The sequence below is a fragment of the Pecten maximus genome, chromosome 10 (genome assembly GCF_902652985.1).
Source record: "Pecten maximus chromosome 10, xPecMax1.1, whole genome shotgun sequence".
NCBI lineage: Eukaryota > Metazoa > Mollusca > Bivalvia > Pectinida > Pectinidae > Pecten > Pecten maximus.
Window position 1 is genome coordinate 41,501,032 of NC_047024.1, and position 17,313 is coordinate 41,518,344.

The 17,313-nt window shown below is 34.1% G+C and overlaps 1 protein-coding gene across 1 annotated transcript; it reads left to right on the top strand.

Annotated features, from left to right (window-relative positions):
• The first annotated feature begins 404 nt into the window (after positions 1–404).
• Positions 405–9,769, top strand: LOC117336480 (C-type lectin domain family 2 member D2-like). The gene is made up of 5 exons (XM_033897029.1): positions 405–1,496; positions 1,887–2,041; positions 7,049–7,137; positions 7,934–8,021; positions 9,275–9,769. Exons 1-5 carry the CDS (start codon positions 1,363–1,365, stop codon positions 9,487–9,489), a joined length of 681 nt encoding a protein of 226 aa, XP_033752920.1. The 5' UTR covers positions 405–1,362; the 3' UTR covers positions 9,490–9,769.
• The last annotated feature ends 7,544 nt before the right edge of the window (positions 9,770–17,313 follow it).

Consider the following 17,313-nt stretch of genomic DNA (forward strand, 5'->3'; position numbering starts at 1 on the left):
TCTTTAAAATGAGTTCGCAGAGATCATTCTTTCGTACTGATAATTCTTTCGTATTAGATCCGCTAAAGTTTCGAAAAGTGTGAAGTTAAAATGTTATGATGCATGCGTCCCCTTACTCTGTATCCACTTCGCATGTTTTGTAAAATATTTCTGAGGTTTTGTTTTCACTATCAGAAATACGTGTCTTTTTGTTATAAATTAGAAATAATATCGTTGATATTGACTATCAAAAACGGTCAGACATGTATTTGTTCTCAACCTATGCGGTACTTTGTATGTTTTGTCGAAGTGGACATTCAGGGTTAAATTTATATAAAAAAAAAGACATGGACCATCCTCTTTATAGTAAGAAATGGATAATATTTTCAGTAAATAATATTAAATGAACAAAATGTACAAAATGTACAAAAAAAAAAAAAAAAAAAAAAGCAAGGGGCCCATAGTGCCTGCATCGATCACCTGGAATTCAATGATTATAGAAAAGGACTGGAAGTCATATTACACAATACGTTTCCCGTTTCGAGATCTTTCTCTCATTACCGTATATCGGAGTCAACATTTCCCTTTCACAAACATTTAACAGTGTGGTTCCATAAGATTCAAAAGAAATCAAAATCAAAAGCTGAAGTCAACTAACATTTTAAAACCAATTGACTTTATTTGGCCTCTCCCCACTACCTTTCAGCAGACTTGTAAATCCATATTCATAGACAGATTTTAACGAGTTATCTTTAAATCTTCTTTCCCTGATTTAGGGAGACAGACCATACATTCAATGTTATAAAAGCATTGTCTGCTTCACCAGATAATCATCCTAACGAAATCTCATCAAAATTCATCATTCCGAAGAATTTAAGAAAAAAAAAAAATAAATAAAAAAAGCTGCATTCCCCTATTGGGCTCAATGTACGGACCTGTAGCAGTGTCTATTTAAAAGCGTTACTTTTTCATCGTCTTCCCTATTCCGCTTCCATTTTGAACGTTACCGGATTAAACTGACTTTTTAAAGGGAAGAAAATAAACAGAAAAGAAACTGTCGGGATGTTAACTCAAGTACACACACTTGATTTTATACATAAATAGTAAATTTCGTGTAATACTTGAAATACGAAAAATTTGATACTGGTACTACATTGTAAGAGCCTCTTGTTGAAGGGTTTTGGAAAGAAAAGAAGGAAGTGTCAGATGATTTATCAAATAGTGTCGAGTTTACGAGCGGTCTTAATTTTGTTTTGTATACAATCATGAACATCCTGTTTGGGTCATACAGCTAAGTAATTGTTAGATATATCATGTAAAGTTACTCATAAGACAGTTCATTTAGCTTTCCTCTCTAGATACGAACACGGGTCTATTGTCAAAATGTTCCATCCTATTTTCGCCTTGGTCCTTGTCTTCTCATTTTTCACCATATCAAGCGGACAACCTCTGCCATCTGGTCGCCAAGCGACGGTTGAAGAAGCCCGGATGGAACAGAGAATACTTGCAAACATCAGGTAACTATCTTCTTTATGTATATTTGTCATTCTGAAAAGGAGAACCACAGAGTCACGTGCAAGTTACAAGTCGCGTGCAAAAGAGCGATGATTCCCACAGCAATGACTGAAGATGTACAGTTTGTCAGCCACATGACTGCATTAAAACACGAGTGTTATTTAAAAAAATGTTTATTAACTTATAAAAAAGATTAGATTCTATATGGCTTATTTGATTTACAATAGTTTGAAAAATAGGTTTTGTTATATCATAATTTTTTAGGTAACATAGATTCGCATTACCTGTCTAGATTGCAGTAGTGATGTATTATGTATATTTAAAGTAAAAATTAACTTTATTATTGTATAGCACATTTTTATACCAATGATTTTTTTTTTACATCTCTTTAGGCCACTTATAAAGCAACTCGGTACGTGTGAAGCTCCCACTGACCAACCATGCGACAACCTTTCACAGGAAATCCGGGATCTGACCAAACGAATCTTAGTGATCGAGAAATCACTTTCCCGACAAATCAAGTTGGCAGATTGCATCGCTTCGTTCGGTGATTAATTACATTTATTGCATATTGAAATTAATATGGTGGAAAAAGTCAAAAGTCACGATTCTGTTTCATCAAAATCAAATTGTCAAAAAAAAGTTGAAAAGAAAAGTTTCCCTGCTTTTTTTATCATTCTGTATTAAAGAATTAGGGTATCGATTCCTTGATATGAAAAATTCCTTTCCAATACAGTGATTTTGGAATCATCACTAAGTTTTTGAGCCGCTAAAATAATACACTGTAACAGACGGTATCTATGAAGGAGAAAATGCCAGTTTGAAACAGGAATCATGTTTCTTCTATTCTCGAGTTTATCTTAGCAATGCTGTGTTTTCGCCCTTAGCTGTGACGTCGTGTTCTCAATTGGTAATTCTCAATTGTAGCTCTTTGATCCAAAATTCTCATTTCATTACTAGGGGTGTTTTTTTTGTCAAAACGATTTGACTTTCTCGTAGCTTGTCATAATACTTTCAGAGTATCTTATACAGATCTAAACGTTTGAACCTGTTTTCGAAAGGGAGCTTTCCAATGGAATATACATACCACCATTATGGCCGAAGTCGATCTATTAAAGAAAAACATGTCTCTGTTTTCATATTTGAACGGTTGTACCAGCAGCGCCGTTAGGCACACATGTTCATAAAACAAAAGAAGGTATATTTTGGAACTGTAGCGATGTAAGTGTTTTGAAGAGGAGAAATGACCCGTGTAAATTTCGTCATGTCGTAGGTAACTGAAAGCATGTTCTGAAAGCGAAAGTAGGTAGCAGTAAAACATATCGCCTTCGCGGAGAATAGTCACTCGTTCACAACTATTTTCGTTTTACATAACCGGAATGTCACATGGTCGTTCGCAGCTAGTGATCTTTCAGTGCGCATGTCATGAAAATCACTATATAAGTAAACAAATAAACAAGACAATCACGGGACAAAAGGATACCCATAATGCATTTCTCTGTCCTACATATCGGAAGAATGAAATAAAGAAGTGTACACGTGCGCCATTTTACTTGCGAACACACATGTATTTATGATACACAAACACTTGTTTCGAGCAGTTTTTGGGGACCTCGCCCCAGATTGACATTTCTATTCACTGTGGCGTTTTTTTAGAGCCGTAATACGTCTGCACCGTAAGCAAATCAGAAATGGCTTTACATTGTACATGCATGTTATAAAATAAATATATATTTGCTGAATGGTGATTTAAATCGAATGACCTTCATGCACACGCGTTCATGGGTTTAGGAGCTGTTGTACAATTACCTACTTATATAGTTATATATGACCAAGAATGAAGACATTTAGCACCAGCGATGTAGTTTGATAAATTTGTTATAATTTGTGCCTAATCTTTTTTTTTTTTTTATTAGTTTAGGAATATATATATTTAAATCAAAATAAAATGGTGCATGTGTCTAAATTTCATTGGTTGGGTCTAGAAAATGCATTTTGTATTAGGGATATCATTTTGTGACGTCCTTGTCTGTTTACTTCCAAATACAGTGGGAAGGTTTCCAACCCGATACGTTTATGTTGAGAAGGTGTATATAATGCGGATAGGAATTATATCATTGGAGAAGTCTTTAAATTATTACTTAATGCGCTTTACTTTACAAATTTGATATTTACGCAAAACTCATAGAAAATTTTAGATATTTTATGGGGAACAAAGATTGAGTAAAAATACCCAAGAACCAATATACATGGCCTATCACTGATCCAGCCACCCCGCAGCCATAACACATAAATCTATCTGAAAACAAAGAAATCAAAATAGAAGTTTCGTATTCTATCAGATGTGCCGCATCAGTTACAGGTAAATACCTATCCTGTCAGTTACGTACCGCACACATTTAAATATAATATATCGTAATGTAGGTCGTGTGTATTATTAGAAAGTAGGTCGTATGTTATATTTTGAATATTTGGGTAGTATGGAAAATAATACTGTAGGCCTAATGTATTATAATAACGTGTAGAACATGTATTCATGATAAAGTATGTCGTAGAGGCTATGAGTACAATAATAATGATGATATGCAATATAGTATATTTGGTCGTTTGTAATATAATAATGTAGGTCCTGTGTAATATAATAGCGTAGTGTAATATTTTAATGTAGGTAGAATGTAATATAATAATGTAGGTCGTGTGTAATATAATAACGTAGGTTGTGTGTAATATAATAATGTAGGTTATGTGTAATATAATAATGTAAGTCGTGTGTAATATAATAATGTAGGTTTTGTGTAATATAATAACGTAGGTCGTGTGTAATATAATAATTTAGGTCGTGTGTAATATGATAACGTAGGTCGTGTGTAATATAATAATGTAAGTCGTGTGTAATATAATAACGTAGGTCGTGTGTAATATAATAATGTAGGTCGTGTGTAATATAATAATGTAGGTCGTGTGTAATATAATAATGTAGGTCGTGTGTACTATAATAATGTAGGTCGTGTGTATATGTGTAATAATAGTAGGTCGTGTGTACATTATATATAATGTAGGTCGTGTGTAATATAATAAATGTAGGTCGTGTGTAATATAATAATGTAGGTCGTGTGTAATATAATAATGTAGGTCGTGTGTAATATAATAATGTAGGTCGTGTGTAATATAATAATGTAGGTCGTGTGTAATATAATAATGTAGGTCGTGTGTAATATAATAATGTAGGTCGTGTGTAATATAATAACGTAGGTCGTGTGTAATATAATAATGTAGGTCGTGTGTAATATAATAATGTAGGTCGTGTGTAATATAATAACGTAGGTCGTGTGTATATAATAATGTAGGTCGTGTGTAATATAATAACGTAGGTCGTGTGTAATATAATAATGTAGGTCGTGTGTACATGTGTAATATAATAATGTAGGTCGTGTGTAATATAATAACGTAGGTCGTGTGTAATATAATAACGAAGGTCGTGTGTATATGTGTAATATAATAATGTAGGTCGTGTGTAATATAATAATGTAGGTCGTGTGTAATATAATAACGTAGGTCGTGTGTAATATAATAACGTAGGTCGTGTGTTCATGTGTAATATAATAATGTAGGTCGTGTGTAATATAATAACGTAGGTCGTGTGTAATATAATAATGTAGGTCGCGTGTAATATAATAACATAGGTTGTGTGTAATATAATAATGTAGGTAGTGTGTAATATAATAACGTAGGTCGTGTGTAATATAATAATGTAGGTCGTGTGTAATATAATAACGTAGGTCGTGTGTATATGTGTAATATAATAATGTAGGTCGTGTGTAATATAATAACGTAGGTCGTGTGTAATATAATAACGTAGGTCGTGTGTAATATAATAACGTAGGTCGTGTGTATATGTGTAATATAATAATGTAGGTCGTGTGTAATATAATAACGTAGGTTGTGTGTAATATAATAATGTAGGTCGTGTGTAATATAATAACGTAGGTTGTGTGTAATAAAAAATAATGTAGGTCGTGTGTAATATAATAACGTAGGTTGTGTGTAATATAATAACGTAGGTCGTGTGTAATATAATAACGTAGGTCGTGTGTAATATAATAATGTTGGTCGTGTGTAATATAATAATGTAGGTCGTGTGTAATATAATAACGTAGGTCGTGTGTAATATAATAACGTAGGTCGTGTGTAATATAATAATGTAGGTCGTGTGTAATAAAATAGTGTAGGTCGTGTGTAATATAATAAAGTAGGTCGTGTGTATATGTGTAATATATTAATGTAGGTCGTGTGTAATATAATAATGTAGGTCGTGTGTAATAAAATAATGTAGGTCGTGTGTAATATAATAATGTAGGTCGTGTGTATATGTGTAATATAATAATGTAGGTCGTGTGTAATATAATAATGTAGGTCGTGTGTAATATAATAACGTAGGTTGTGTGTAATATAGTAATGCAGGTCGTGTGTATATGTGTAATATAATAATGTAGGTCGTGTGTAATATAATAACGTAGGTTGTGTGTAATATAATAATGTAGGTCGTGTGTAATATGTTAATGTAGGTCGTGTGTAATGTAATAATACAGGTCTTGTGTAATATAATAACGTAGGTCGTGTGCAATATAATAACGTAGGTCGTGTGTATATGTGTAATATAATAATGTAGGTCGTGTGTAATATAATAACGTAGGTCGTGTGTATATGTGTAATATAATAATGTAGGTCGTGTGTAATATAATAAAATAGGTAGTGTGTAATATAATAATGTATGTCGTGTGTAATATAATAACGTAGGTTGTGTGTAATATAATAATGTAGGTCGTGTGTAATATAATAATGTAGGTCGTGTGTAATATAATAACGTAGGTCGTGTGTAATATAATAACGTAGGTCGTGTGTAATATAATAACGTAGATCGTGTGTAATATAATAACGTAGATCGTGTGTAATATAATAACGTAGGTCGTGTGTAATATAATAATGTAGGTCGTGTGTAATATAATAATGTAGGTCGTGTGTAATATAATAATGTAGGTCGTGTGTAATATAATAACGTAGGTCGTGTGTAATATAATAATGTAGGTCGTGTGTAATATAATAATGTAGGTCGTGTGTAATATAATAATGTAGGTCGTGTGTAATATAATAACGTAGGTCGTGTGTAATATAATAACGTATGTCGTGTGTAATATAATAAAATAGGTCGTGTGTAATATAATAATGTAGGTCGTGTGTAACATAGTAATGTAGGTCGTGTGTAATATAATAATGTAGGTCGTGTGTAATATAATAACGTAGGTCGTGTGTAATATAATAACGTATGTCGTGTGTAATATAATAAAATAGGTCGTGTGTAATATAATAATGTAGGTCGTGTGTAACATAGTAATGTAGGTCGTGTGTAATATTTTAATGTTGGTCGTGTGTAATATTTTAATGTTGGTCGTGTACAATATCCTATCCAGGAAATGGCCCATTATAAGCTTAACAATTATTGATTGAGATGCGTTGATATGTTCCTCAAGTGTGATGACAATTGGATTTATTTCAGAAAATATTGAAATGAACCCGAAGGTGCATGTGATTGGTGGTCGATGCTACTTGTTTGGAGTGGAATATTTGAATTGGACATCAGCACAGGTACCCGCAATATTTCACACACGTATATTACTGCAGACTGATTGTTTATATTATATTATATGTCATTGAGAGAGAGAGAGAGAGAGAGAGAGAGAGAGAGAGAGAGAGAGAGAGAGAGCGTGTATGTAAGTCATTTTGATTGACACATATTTTATCGTAAGTAATCAAAATAATTGGACATCACTTGTCACATGTCTTCTTAAAGTTTGTATACAATCATTATTTCACAATTTATTTTAGACATGTACATGCAGTTTTTTCGGCCTACAACATACCCTAGAAGTCAAACATACTACATTCATATTAATTTAAGATGCACAGAATAGAACATGTATTTGACATACATAAGATCATGGAATATCAGTGCGATCGCTTAGTCGGTTAGAGCGCCGACCACGTGACCTCAGGTGAAGATCCCGAGGTGCGTGGTTCGACTCTCCCTACCCGTGTCAGTTTGTGTTTCTAAGAAAGCTAATAAGAAATTGACAGATCTGTGCTGTCATGGTTGTTTGTCCTTGGGGAAGAAACTTTCTCTAATTGCTATGGGTGGCATGCGACGGACCAACTATTACAGGGAGACCCCGCCTCAAAATGACCATGGCGGTTCACGGGTGATTAACCCAACAAACAAACAAGCAAACAAACAAACAACAACAAACAAACAAATATTCAAGCAAACTGACTTGGACGTCCTTTATATATGCGTTTAACTTTTCTTCGTTACTACCCTTGGCATTAAAGGATTTCTAATGATATGATGTTTTAAACAAAAAATATTTTAAAAATTAATCAATAGGCCAAGTGTAGATCAGCTGGGGCGAACCTTGTGACGGACCCAAGCGAGGAATTCCTGTACTTTTTGAAATGGATTCCTGGACGATATGGTAAGTGATCATTACAGAGACTTGGATCCAACATTGACGTACCGTTGGATGCCCTGTGATTTTAGGGAAAGGAGGGGTCAACATTTGGCCCCAACTCTAATTTCTAACTCCCACAATTTTTAGAGGCATGGAAATGAACCATAACCACAAAAATGATTAATCATTATAACTTCTGATAGTCCTAGGGGACCTCCTTGCATAACACCGAGTTTAGTGAAGGGGGTACCCTAACAAAATGGTTAATAATTTTCTAAGGCTAATGTAAATTTGGAAATCAATTTTAATAGTTAATAGTCTCTAAAGTTTACTGTTATTTAAGGAATGACATTTATTTTTCAACATTCATGAGGTCATAACAACATTGATATGTAATCCAAAGGTCAAAACATAGACCAGTGTGTCCTATGTTTGGGACGTGACATGACGTCACACGTAGCCGAACCTTTGCCCCAAGTATGATGTTTTAGTGACAAATAATATAGTAGATAGAGCCGCACAAACGTTTTCTTTGATGTAGGTCAAAGGTTAAAATGTAGGTCATAATTGCCTGGAACCGTCGAGGGATATGGTCTTGCATGTGTTCGTTCCACCATTCCGTCTTTCTGTCTGGCCTTCAGCTATCTTGTCCGGGCTCATCGGTCATACCATTTCTAGCTCAAATTTTAGTATTTGTATGTAAATTAATTGTAATTTTAAATATTTTTCCTGTAATTTTATTCTTTAGTAATTTCTTCCATAACCTAACCCCTAAAGAGTATCAAACGCTTTTCGATTTTGCCGATGTTTCCATTTCGTTAACTTTGCTGAACTTTGGGAATAGCTGATCATGAGAGCATAACACGAGATGGCCTTGTTTTTCTTCCATTTTACTCTCAACTAAACATAAATCATATCCCGGGTCGAATATTCCGGATACAAAACGAAAGTAGAAACTAAATGTAGGGGTTATCTTCCCTTTTCCCATTCAATAAGCATAAAGGTATGATCACAACACTATAATCAATAAATGAACAAAATAGCTTTTTATTTTTTGAAAAGTATATATATATCAGAGTCGGTGTGTCATGTATCAAAAGTTGATGGGGGATTTATATTATAACACGACTTCGTACGCATTATAAGTTATTGACATAAGGTACACCCGGAAACACGTAATGAAGTCTGAATATCCGATTATATCAAATATTATTTTCGTAATTCATCTGGACAAACGCCGGGAAAATGTTAACAATGCGTAATTATTGTCTGTTTAGGTTTATACTTTTGGATTGGAGCCAGGAATACGGGAGGAATTTTGAAATGGATTACTAGTGATGAAGTTGTCAAGGAGAATGATAGCAGGTGGGGAGATGACGATCCGGACGTAGACGGTCCAAACCAGTGTGTTCTTGTCCAACAGGGCGCCACAAAAATGTATGATTACGACTGTGATAAGCTCTTTAGATTTAGGCCTATTTGTCAATTGTGAATCAAACGTTTTACTTAATTTAATCGTAATCTGTACTCAGTGCGGCGACAGAAATGTGATAGAGATTCCAAACCCACAACCCATATATATGTATGCATATACAATATATATAGACCATGGTTGAGAATTTGTGCCTAGTGCCTGTGCCAAGTGAATTGTTGTCCATTAGAGAAGATACCATGGTGTAACTATTACAGTGATTTAGCTGTGGAGACTGATGTGTTTTCAGGTACACCAGATACCTGCTTTTATTGCATTTTGGACAGTGAAATAGAGAAATTTATCAAACTAATAAAACTAGTTTTTGACAAAATACTCAGTTGACGTTAGCTATTCATGTACATATTCTCATATAACAGCAGAAAAAGCTAAAATTGTGTTGACCATTCCTTTCAAAATGACGCCGTCAAGTTGACGTGGAGTAACAAAATGGCAACCATTGAGAAAATTTTAGCTGAAAGACCCAACTTTTTTCCGATTAGGTGTTATATGAGACCCTAAACTTTTGTTATAAACCATAATTGTCATATTGAATTCAAGAATTTGAATGAAATACTCCAAAACGTTATTATCACTTCTATGGAAAAACAATTGGTTGGTTGGTCCCATATACAATGTTAGTTATACTAAAATAGCATACCTTTGAAAACTTTAAATATGTTTTAAGTTAAGGTTCGTGAAACCAATATACAAAAGTATTTTCCATTGATTGGCATTTCAGCATACTTGACATTCCTAGTGTTGTTACAGCAGTTTTACTAAAGGAATCCCACTATCCCAGAGTACACACTTGATACATACATGATAAAAGCAAAGATTTATACATATATGAATAACAATATGATGATACATAACTTAAGAACCCTAAGTATAAGACGTTTTTCCGTGTCGAGTCGGCTTTCTGAAAAGTGGGGACAAATGTTTTATAAGATACGAAGTGAGGAAACACTTGATAACAAAGCCTTTGTTCCTGATAAACTAATCTAAAGAGTGTTCGCGTCACTGAGATAGGTATATAAAATGTAATTTCAAAAACAGTTCCTTTAACTTCACCTCGAGGAACGACTACAGGTGTCTCGTTAAAATGTTCAATCAATTTCTCGCTTGGGTACTTGTCTCCTCATTTTACACCATAACGATGGTACAAGTTATGTCATCTGGTGGCCAAGCAACGGTTGATGGAGCCCGCATTGGCCAGAGTATACTTGCCAACATCAGGTAACTGTTTACTTCAAATTAAACCACTCGTCTGTCTGTCTGTCTGTCTCTCTCTGTCTCTCTCTGTCTCTGTCTCTGTCTCTCTCTCAAAGTGATAAGGATTTCGAAATAGACTTTTTCGATGATGTGTAGCACCTGCTATTTAATACTTTTTTTGTCTGTTTAGGTCACTTGTAATGCAACATTGTTCATCTAGCCGGCAAGCAACAGTTGATGAAGTCCGCATTGGACAGAGTATACTTGCGAACATCAGGTAATTGTTTACTTCAAATTAAACCACTTGTCTCTCTCTCTCTCTCTCTCTCTCTCTCTCTCTCTCTCTCTCTCTCTCTCTCTCAAAGTGATCAGGATTTCGAAATAGACTCTTTCAATGATATGTAGCACCTTCTATTTTATACTTTTTGCGTCTGTTTAGGTCACTTGTAATGCAACACTGTTCTTGCGAAGCTCCCACTGATAATTCATCCAACAACCTTTTATCTGAAACCCAGAGCCTGACCAAGCATATCCTTGTGATTGAGAAATCACACGGCTGTAACAACTCATCCGACATTCTTTCTTCGGGAATCCAGAACGTAATATCACACTTTATTGCCAACATAACTGAAACCATTTCATCGGAATTCCAGAACTTGGCCAAACGCGTCGAGGCGATAGAGAACTCACATGACTGTGACTGTAGATCCGACATCCCTTCGTCAGAAATCCAAAACATAACCAAACGTATCATGGCGACGGAGATATCAAACGCCAAGGACAACACATCCGATAGCCATTCCTGCGATATCCAGAACCTCACCAAACGTATCGAGACGATGGAGAAATCAGTAGGTGCTGACAGCACCTCCGACATCCTTTTGTCGGGAATTCAAAACTTGACCACACGTATCGAGGCGATGGAGAGACTTTCATTGAAGTTCAAAAACTCACAAAATGAATGGAAGCTCCGGAAATACAGACCATCACCACGCGTGTCATGGCGATGGACAAATCGCACGGGATGGACGATATATCCGACATACTTTCGTCGAAAATCCTGAACCTGACCAACCGTATCAAGGCGATGGAGAAATCACACGGCACTGACACCACATCCGACATTCTTTCGTCGGAACTAAAAAAACATAACAAAACGCATCATGATTATTGAGAAAACATTAAAAACTCTCATTTGAGATATCTTTTCGTCGGAAATCCAGAGCCTGATCACACTATTGTTGCGACACTAACAACACATCCGATATTTCGTCGTCAGAAATCCAGATAAAACTCAACGTAACGAAACAAAAGAGCTATCACACTGACTGTACATCAGACATCATTTCGTCCGAAGTCCAAAACCTGACCAAATCACTAGGAGGATGAGTTCACTCCTTCTTTGTGTGATTGTATTGATTATTTGTTTTTCAAAGATGAAAAATAAAGTCAAATGAAATAAAAAGATTTTAAATACATTAACAACTTTTTGTATTATTAAGATGACATCAAAACTGCTCATTATGCATAATGATGTTTAGAATTGTCATTAAGGTTCCATATGAAAACTTTAATGTCATTTCTCTCCTGACATTACATTTAACATTAAAAATGGAATCACTCCTCCCCTGATATTATATTAAACAGGAAAATAGGAATCATTTCTCTTCTGACATTACATTAATTAAGAATCCTCTCTCTCCTGGATGCCATTAAATATGAATCATTTCTCCCCTGACATTACGTCAAATAGGAATCATTGCTCTCTTGACATTACATTGAGAATGACACATTTCTCTCCTGACATTACATTGAGAATGAATCATTTCTCTCCTGACATTACATAAAATAGGAATCATTTCTCTCCTGACATTACATTAAATAGGAATCATTTCTCTCCTGACATTACATTAAATAGGAATAATTTCTCTCCTGACATTACATTAAATAGGAACCATTTCTCTCCTGACATTACATTAAATAGGAGTCATCTCTCTCTTTGAAATACAATAAATATGAATTATTTATCTCCTGAAATTACATTAAATATGAATCATTTCTCTCCTAATAATAGATTAAATTGGAATTATTTACCTCCTAAAATTACAATAAATAGAAACCATTTCTGTCATGTCATTGTGTTGGATAGTAATCACGTATCTCTGAAATTATATCAAATTGGAATCAGCGTTTCAAAATGTTATTGAAAGGAGCATGAACAACATTAGTAACACTATCCTTGTATAATGGAAATGCATTTACACCTTGGTAGTGGAGGAAACGTTTTAATATTATACACGATTTACAGATGATTACACGATGTCAACCAGCTAGCAGGTGTTGACTGTCCTTAGTATTAAGCGCCCAACGCGTCGTGCCCAATCCATCCATTCTCTACGCTCAACATATATTTCAAGGGTAAACACGAAGTAAGAAAGGTGTGTCACCGTTTCATGATCTCATCATTTAGGGTCGATGTTAGAGAAAAGGAACCCAAACACTGAGCAACACTACATAGACACACCGCCTGGGTTACCCAATGTTCTCGCGAGGGTTTTTGTTTTCTGATACAGGTAACTACGGGTAATTTATTAGAGAGATACAGGTAACTTATTGGACGGATACAGGTAATTTATTAGAGAGATACAGGTAACTTATTGGACGGATACACGTAATTTATTAGAGAGATACAGGAAACTTATTGGACGGATACAGGTAATTTATTAGTGAGATACAGGTAACCTATTGGACGGATACAGGTGACCTATTGGACAGATACATGTGACATATTGGACAGATACAGGTAACTTATTGGACTGATACAGGTAGCTTATTGGTCAGATACAGGTAACTTATTGGACAGATACAGGTAATTTATTTGACAGATACAGATATCTTATTGGACGGATACATGATAATTATTGGACGGTTACAGGTGAATCATTGTACTTATACAGGTAACTTATTGGACGGATACAGGTAGCTTATTGGACAGATACAGGTATCTTATTGGACGACTACATGTAACTTATTGGAGAGATACAGGTAACTTATTGGAGAGATACAGGTAACTTATTGGACATATACAGGTGACTTATGGACAGATAGAGGTCAGTTATTGGACGTATACAGGTAACTTATTGGACAGGTACAGGAACCTTATTGGACAGATACAGGTAATTTATTTGACATATACAGGTACCTTATTGGACGACTACATGTAACGTATTGAACGGATACATGTAACTTATTTGACTGAAACAGGTAACTTATTGGTCAGATATAGATAACTTATTTGGCAGATACAGATACCCTTTTGGACAGATATATGTAACTTATTGGACAGATACAGGTAAGTTAATGGACAAACTACATGTAACGTATTGGACAGATACAGGTAACTCATTGGACAGATACTGGTAACTTATTGGACAGATACAGGTAATTTATTGGACAGATACATGTATCTTATTGGACGACTACATGTAACTTATTGGACAGGTACAGGTAACTTATTGGACAAATACATGTAACTTATTGGACAGATACAGATAACTTATTGGAAGATACATGTTATTCATTTGACATATACATGTAACTTATTGAATAGATACGTTTAACCTATTGGGCAGATATTGGTAACTCATTGGACAGACACAAATAATGTATTGGACAGATAAGGTTAACCTATTGGACGGATACAGGTAACATTTTGGAGAGATACGAATAGCTTAATGGTAACTTGTTGGATGGACACAGGTAACCTAATGGACGGCTACAGTCGATGCGAATAACAAATGACAATGGTTAACATAAACATGCATACATACAGATTTTAACAATAAATAACTTTTTATCTCTCAAACTTGGAAGATTGAGACATATGCCATGGGAAGATTATATTTGCCGAAAAAAGTTTAATTAAAAGACATTGGAGATGAATATCGCAACCTATTTGAATGTTCGACTATAGAAACTGAAAAAAGAAGGTTTTTATCCTTCAAGTTGATGATAAGACACAGTATGTACTCTCGTTAAAAGATATCATGATGTCCTAAAGAGCATTGGTCTTTAAAGAAATGGTATGCACTTTTATTAAAACAATATATCATCTCCAGGGTAATCAATAAAGTACTTCCTGGTCTACAATTGTATATAATTGCGCATGGCTACCATTGGTGCTAGAAATATCTGATATGATTTTCTTTCGTCTATCTCTGTATACTTTTGTTTGTAAAGGTTTTAAGATAAAATTAAAATGAATGAATTAATTAATACGCTGAACGTTCGTTAATTTATTCTATCTTATCATAATAATCTATCATCTTATATCTACAGTCAATGGTGAATTTATAGTATAAAAATCTATTGATTTCAACCAGCAGGCACTGACCTATATTCTTCGAAATAGGCTCACGAAAGAAGAAATTATTGCTTACTAGATCAATCTGGAAAAGCATTTATCAACCTGGTGTTATTAACTTTATTAAATGAACAGCCAAAATTAGCGAAAAAAAAAAAAAAAAAAACACAAAAAAAAACAAAAAAATAGGAATATTGCCTAAATCGACCAAATCAGCCTTTCTGGAATTTTAAGACTGAATATTGAGTTCGTCAACATCAACATTGATAATAGCTAAAAATACATTGAAACAAATAGATGTATAAGTTTCACTTTCATTCATAAGAACTTATGAATGGTCGAAGTTGGCTTGCGGGACGAACTAAGAGCTGTTTTAAGTCCAAATTGAACGATATTTCACATTATGCACGTACCCCTTAGTTATCTTATTTATAGAACAACGCGGGTTTCCCTCATTGTTCTATTTATAGAACATTGCAGGTTTCCCTCCATTGTCCTATTTATAAAACAATGTGGGTTCCCCCTAGTTCTCATGCTATTGGTGTTGCCCTTAGGTTACATCGAGCAAAGAAAACATTTTCCCAATGATGCATTTTCAAAAGCTTTCATTTTGTTACAAAGAATATACAAACAAGTGTGATAATAAAAGATATTAGGTAATTATTTTGAAGCGATACCATACTCTTACTTGTATCTAAATATCATAAGAATTTTGACACACAATGTAGTCGAGCTACGATGTAGGGGACACAAATCTAAGAACGGGGCAGTCCAGAACGACGACCTTGTCATTCTACAAGTGAGTTGATAATCGTATCGGACTATCATGTAATCGATATGATCTTTTTTCTGTGACAGGACTGAGAGATATATGATTATATCGCTCAGCAAATTGTCAGGGTCTAAGAGTAATCATATGAAAAGGTGTTTTTAATCCATCTATTGAAACTTGATTTGATAAATTCAGCCGAGGAATAAGATTCGAAAAGACACCCTCTTGCTACATGGCGAAAACATATGTACTTTAAAATCATTTTAGATTCAAAAACTAAATCTAAAAATACACCCAATTAGAGAAAAGAAATATAGGTTCTCACTAAGACTGCTCGTATTGTGAAACGATATGTGTGCCAGTTACAATATTAGAGATTGTAATTAACTTGAATTTTTAAAAAGTTCATATATTAGAGATAAATATGATCAATACACGTGTTATTGATAGTATGGCAAGGGGGATAACCCCGATACAGTTAAGGATAGATCATAAAGATATACTCCTACCTCTGATAGGCTACTTATATTGGTATGGTATATTGATACTTAATTATTTAATTATGTTATGTTTTTAAAATGTCAAAGGAAGAATTCCTCCAGTAATGCTACTCATGACAGATTTCGAAAAAAAACCTTTGACTCAGCATGTTCGAAATCAATTGATAAGCATTTCGTTTTTTGTTCTGATAAAGGAAACTGTTTACTATGACTGACTTCTCATTTCAAAACATCTATATATCAATGAGAGGGGAGGATATGGCATCGCCTCTAACTATGAAAAGGGATTGGTGTCGAGGAGATATGATCGCCCCTATATTTCTATGTAAAGAAGCCGTAAGTATAAGATATTTAATCATAGGTATACCTAATTAAAAGTATACGTGATTATTAATTTTTTATTTCTATTTACATTTCACCGCAAAGTGATGGAACCACACTTATTTTGAATTTTCCAAAAAAATCCATCTACAGACCAAATACGGCTGCAAATGATAGAAACATGTTGTTTGTTTTACCTGAATTATAACTGTAACATGGTAAATCTACTTTTCTTGGCTATAAATATCCCAATCAACTCATAATTCCTTAATTAACGTCAGATAAGATATAACTGAAGTTTCGGATACAGGACTTGAGTGATGAACAATGAGTGTGTTTCACATTTGAAGTGTGTTAATACGAAACCTCTTATCAGCTTCCGTGATGACACGCCACAGTAAAGTAATGCACAGATAAGTTATGTATAGTGAAGTTATTTATATTGAAATCATGTATAGTTAAGTAATATACAGTTAAGTTATGTACAGATAAGTAATCTACAGTTAAGTTATGTATAGTTAAGTTATATATAGATAAGTAATGTACAGGTTAATCTTATACAATTAAGTTATGAACAACTAAGCTATGTGCAGTTAAGTAATGTTCAGTTAAGTAATGTACATTTAAGTAATGTACAGTTAAGTAATATACAGTTTAGCTAATTATGCTATTGT

Coding starts and splice junctions, on each gene's coding strand:
- LOC117336480 (XM_033897029.1), top strand. CDS start 1,363: ATGTTCCATCCTATTTTCGCCTTGGTCCTTGTCTTCTCATTTTTCACC. Junction 1,497..1,886: donor AGAATACTTGCAAACATCAG/GTAACTATCTTC, acceptor ACATCTCTTTAG/GCCACTTATAAAGCAACTCG. Junction 8,022..9,274: donor ATGGATTCCTGGACGATATG/GTAAGTGATCAT, acceptor TTGTCTGTTTAG/GTTTATACTTTTGGATTGGA.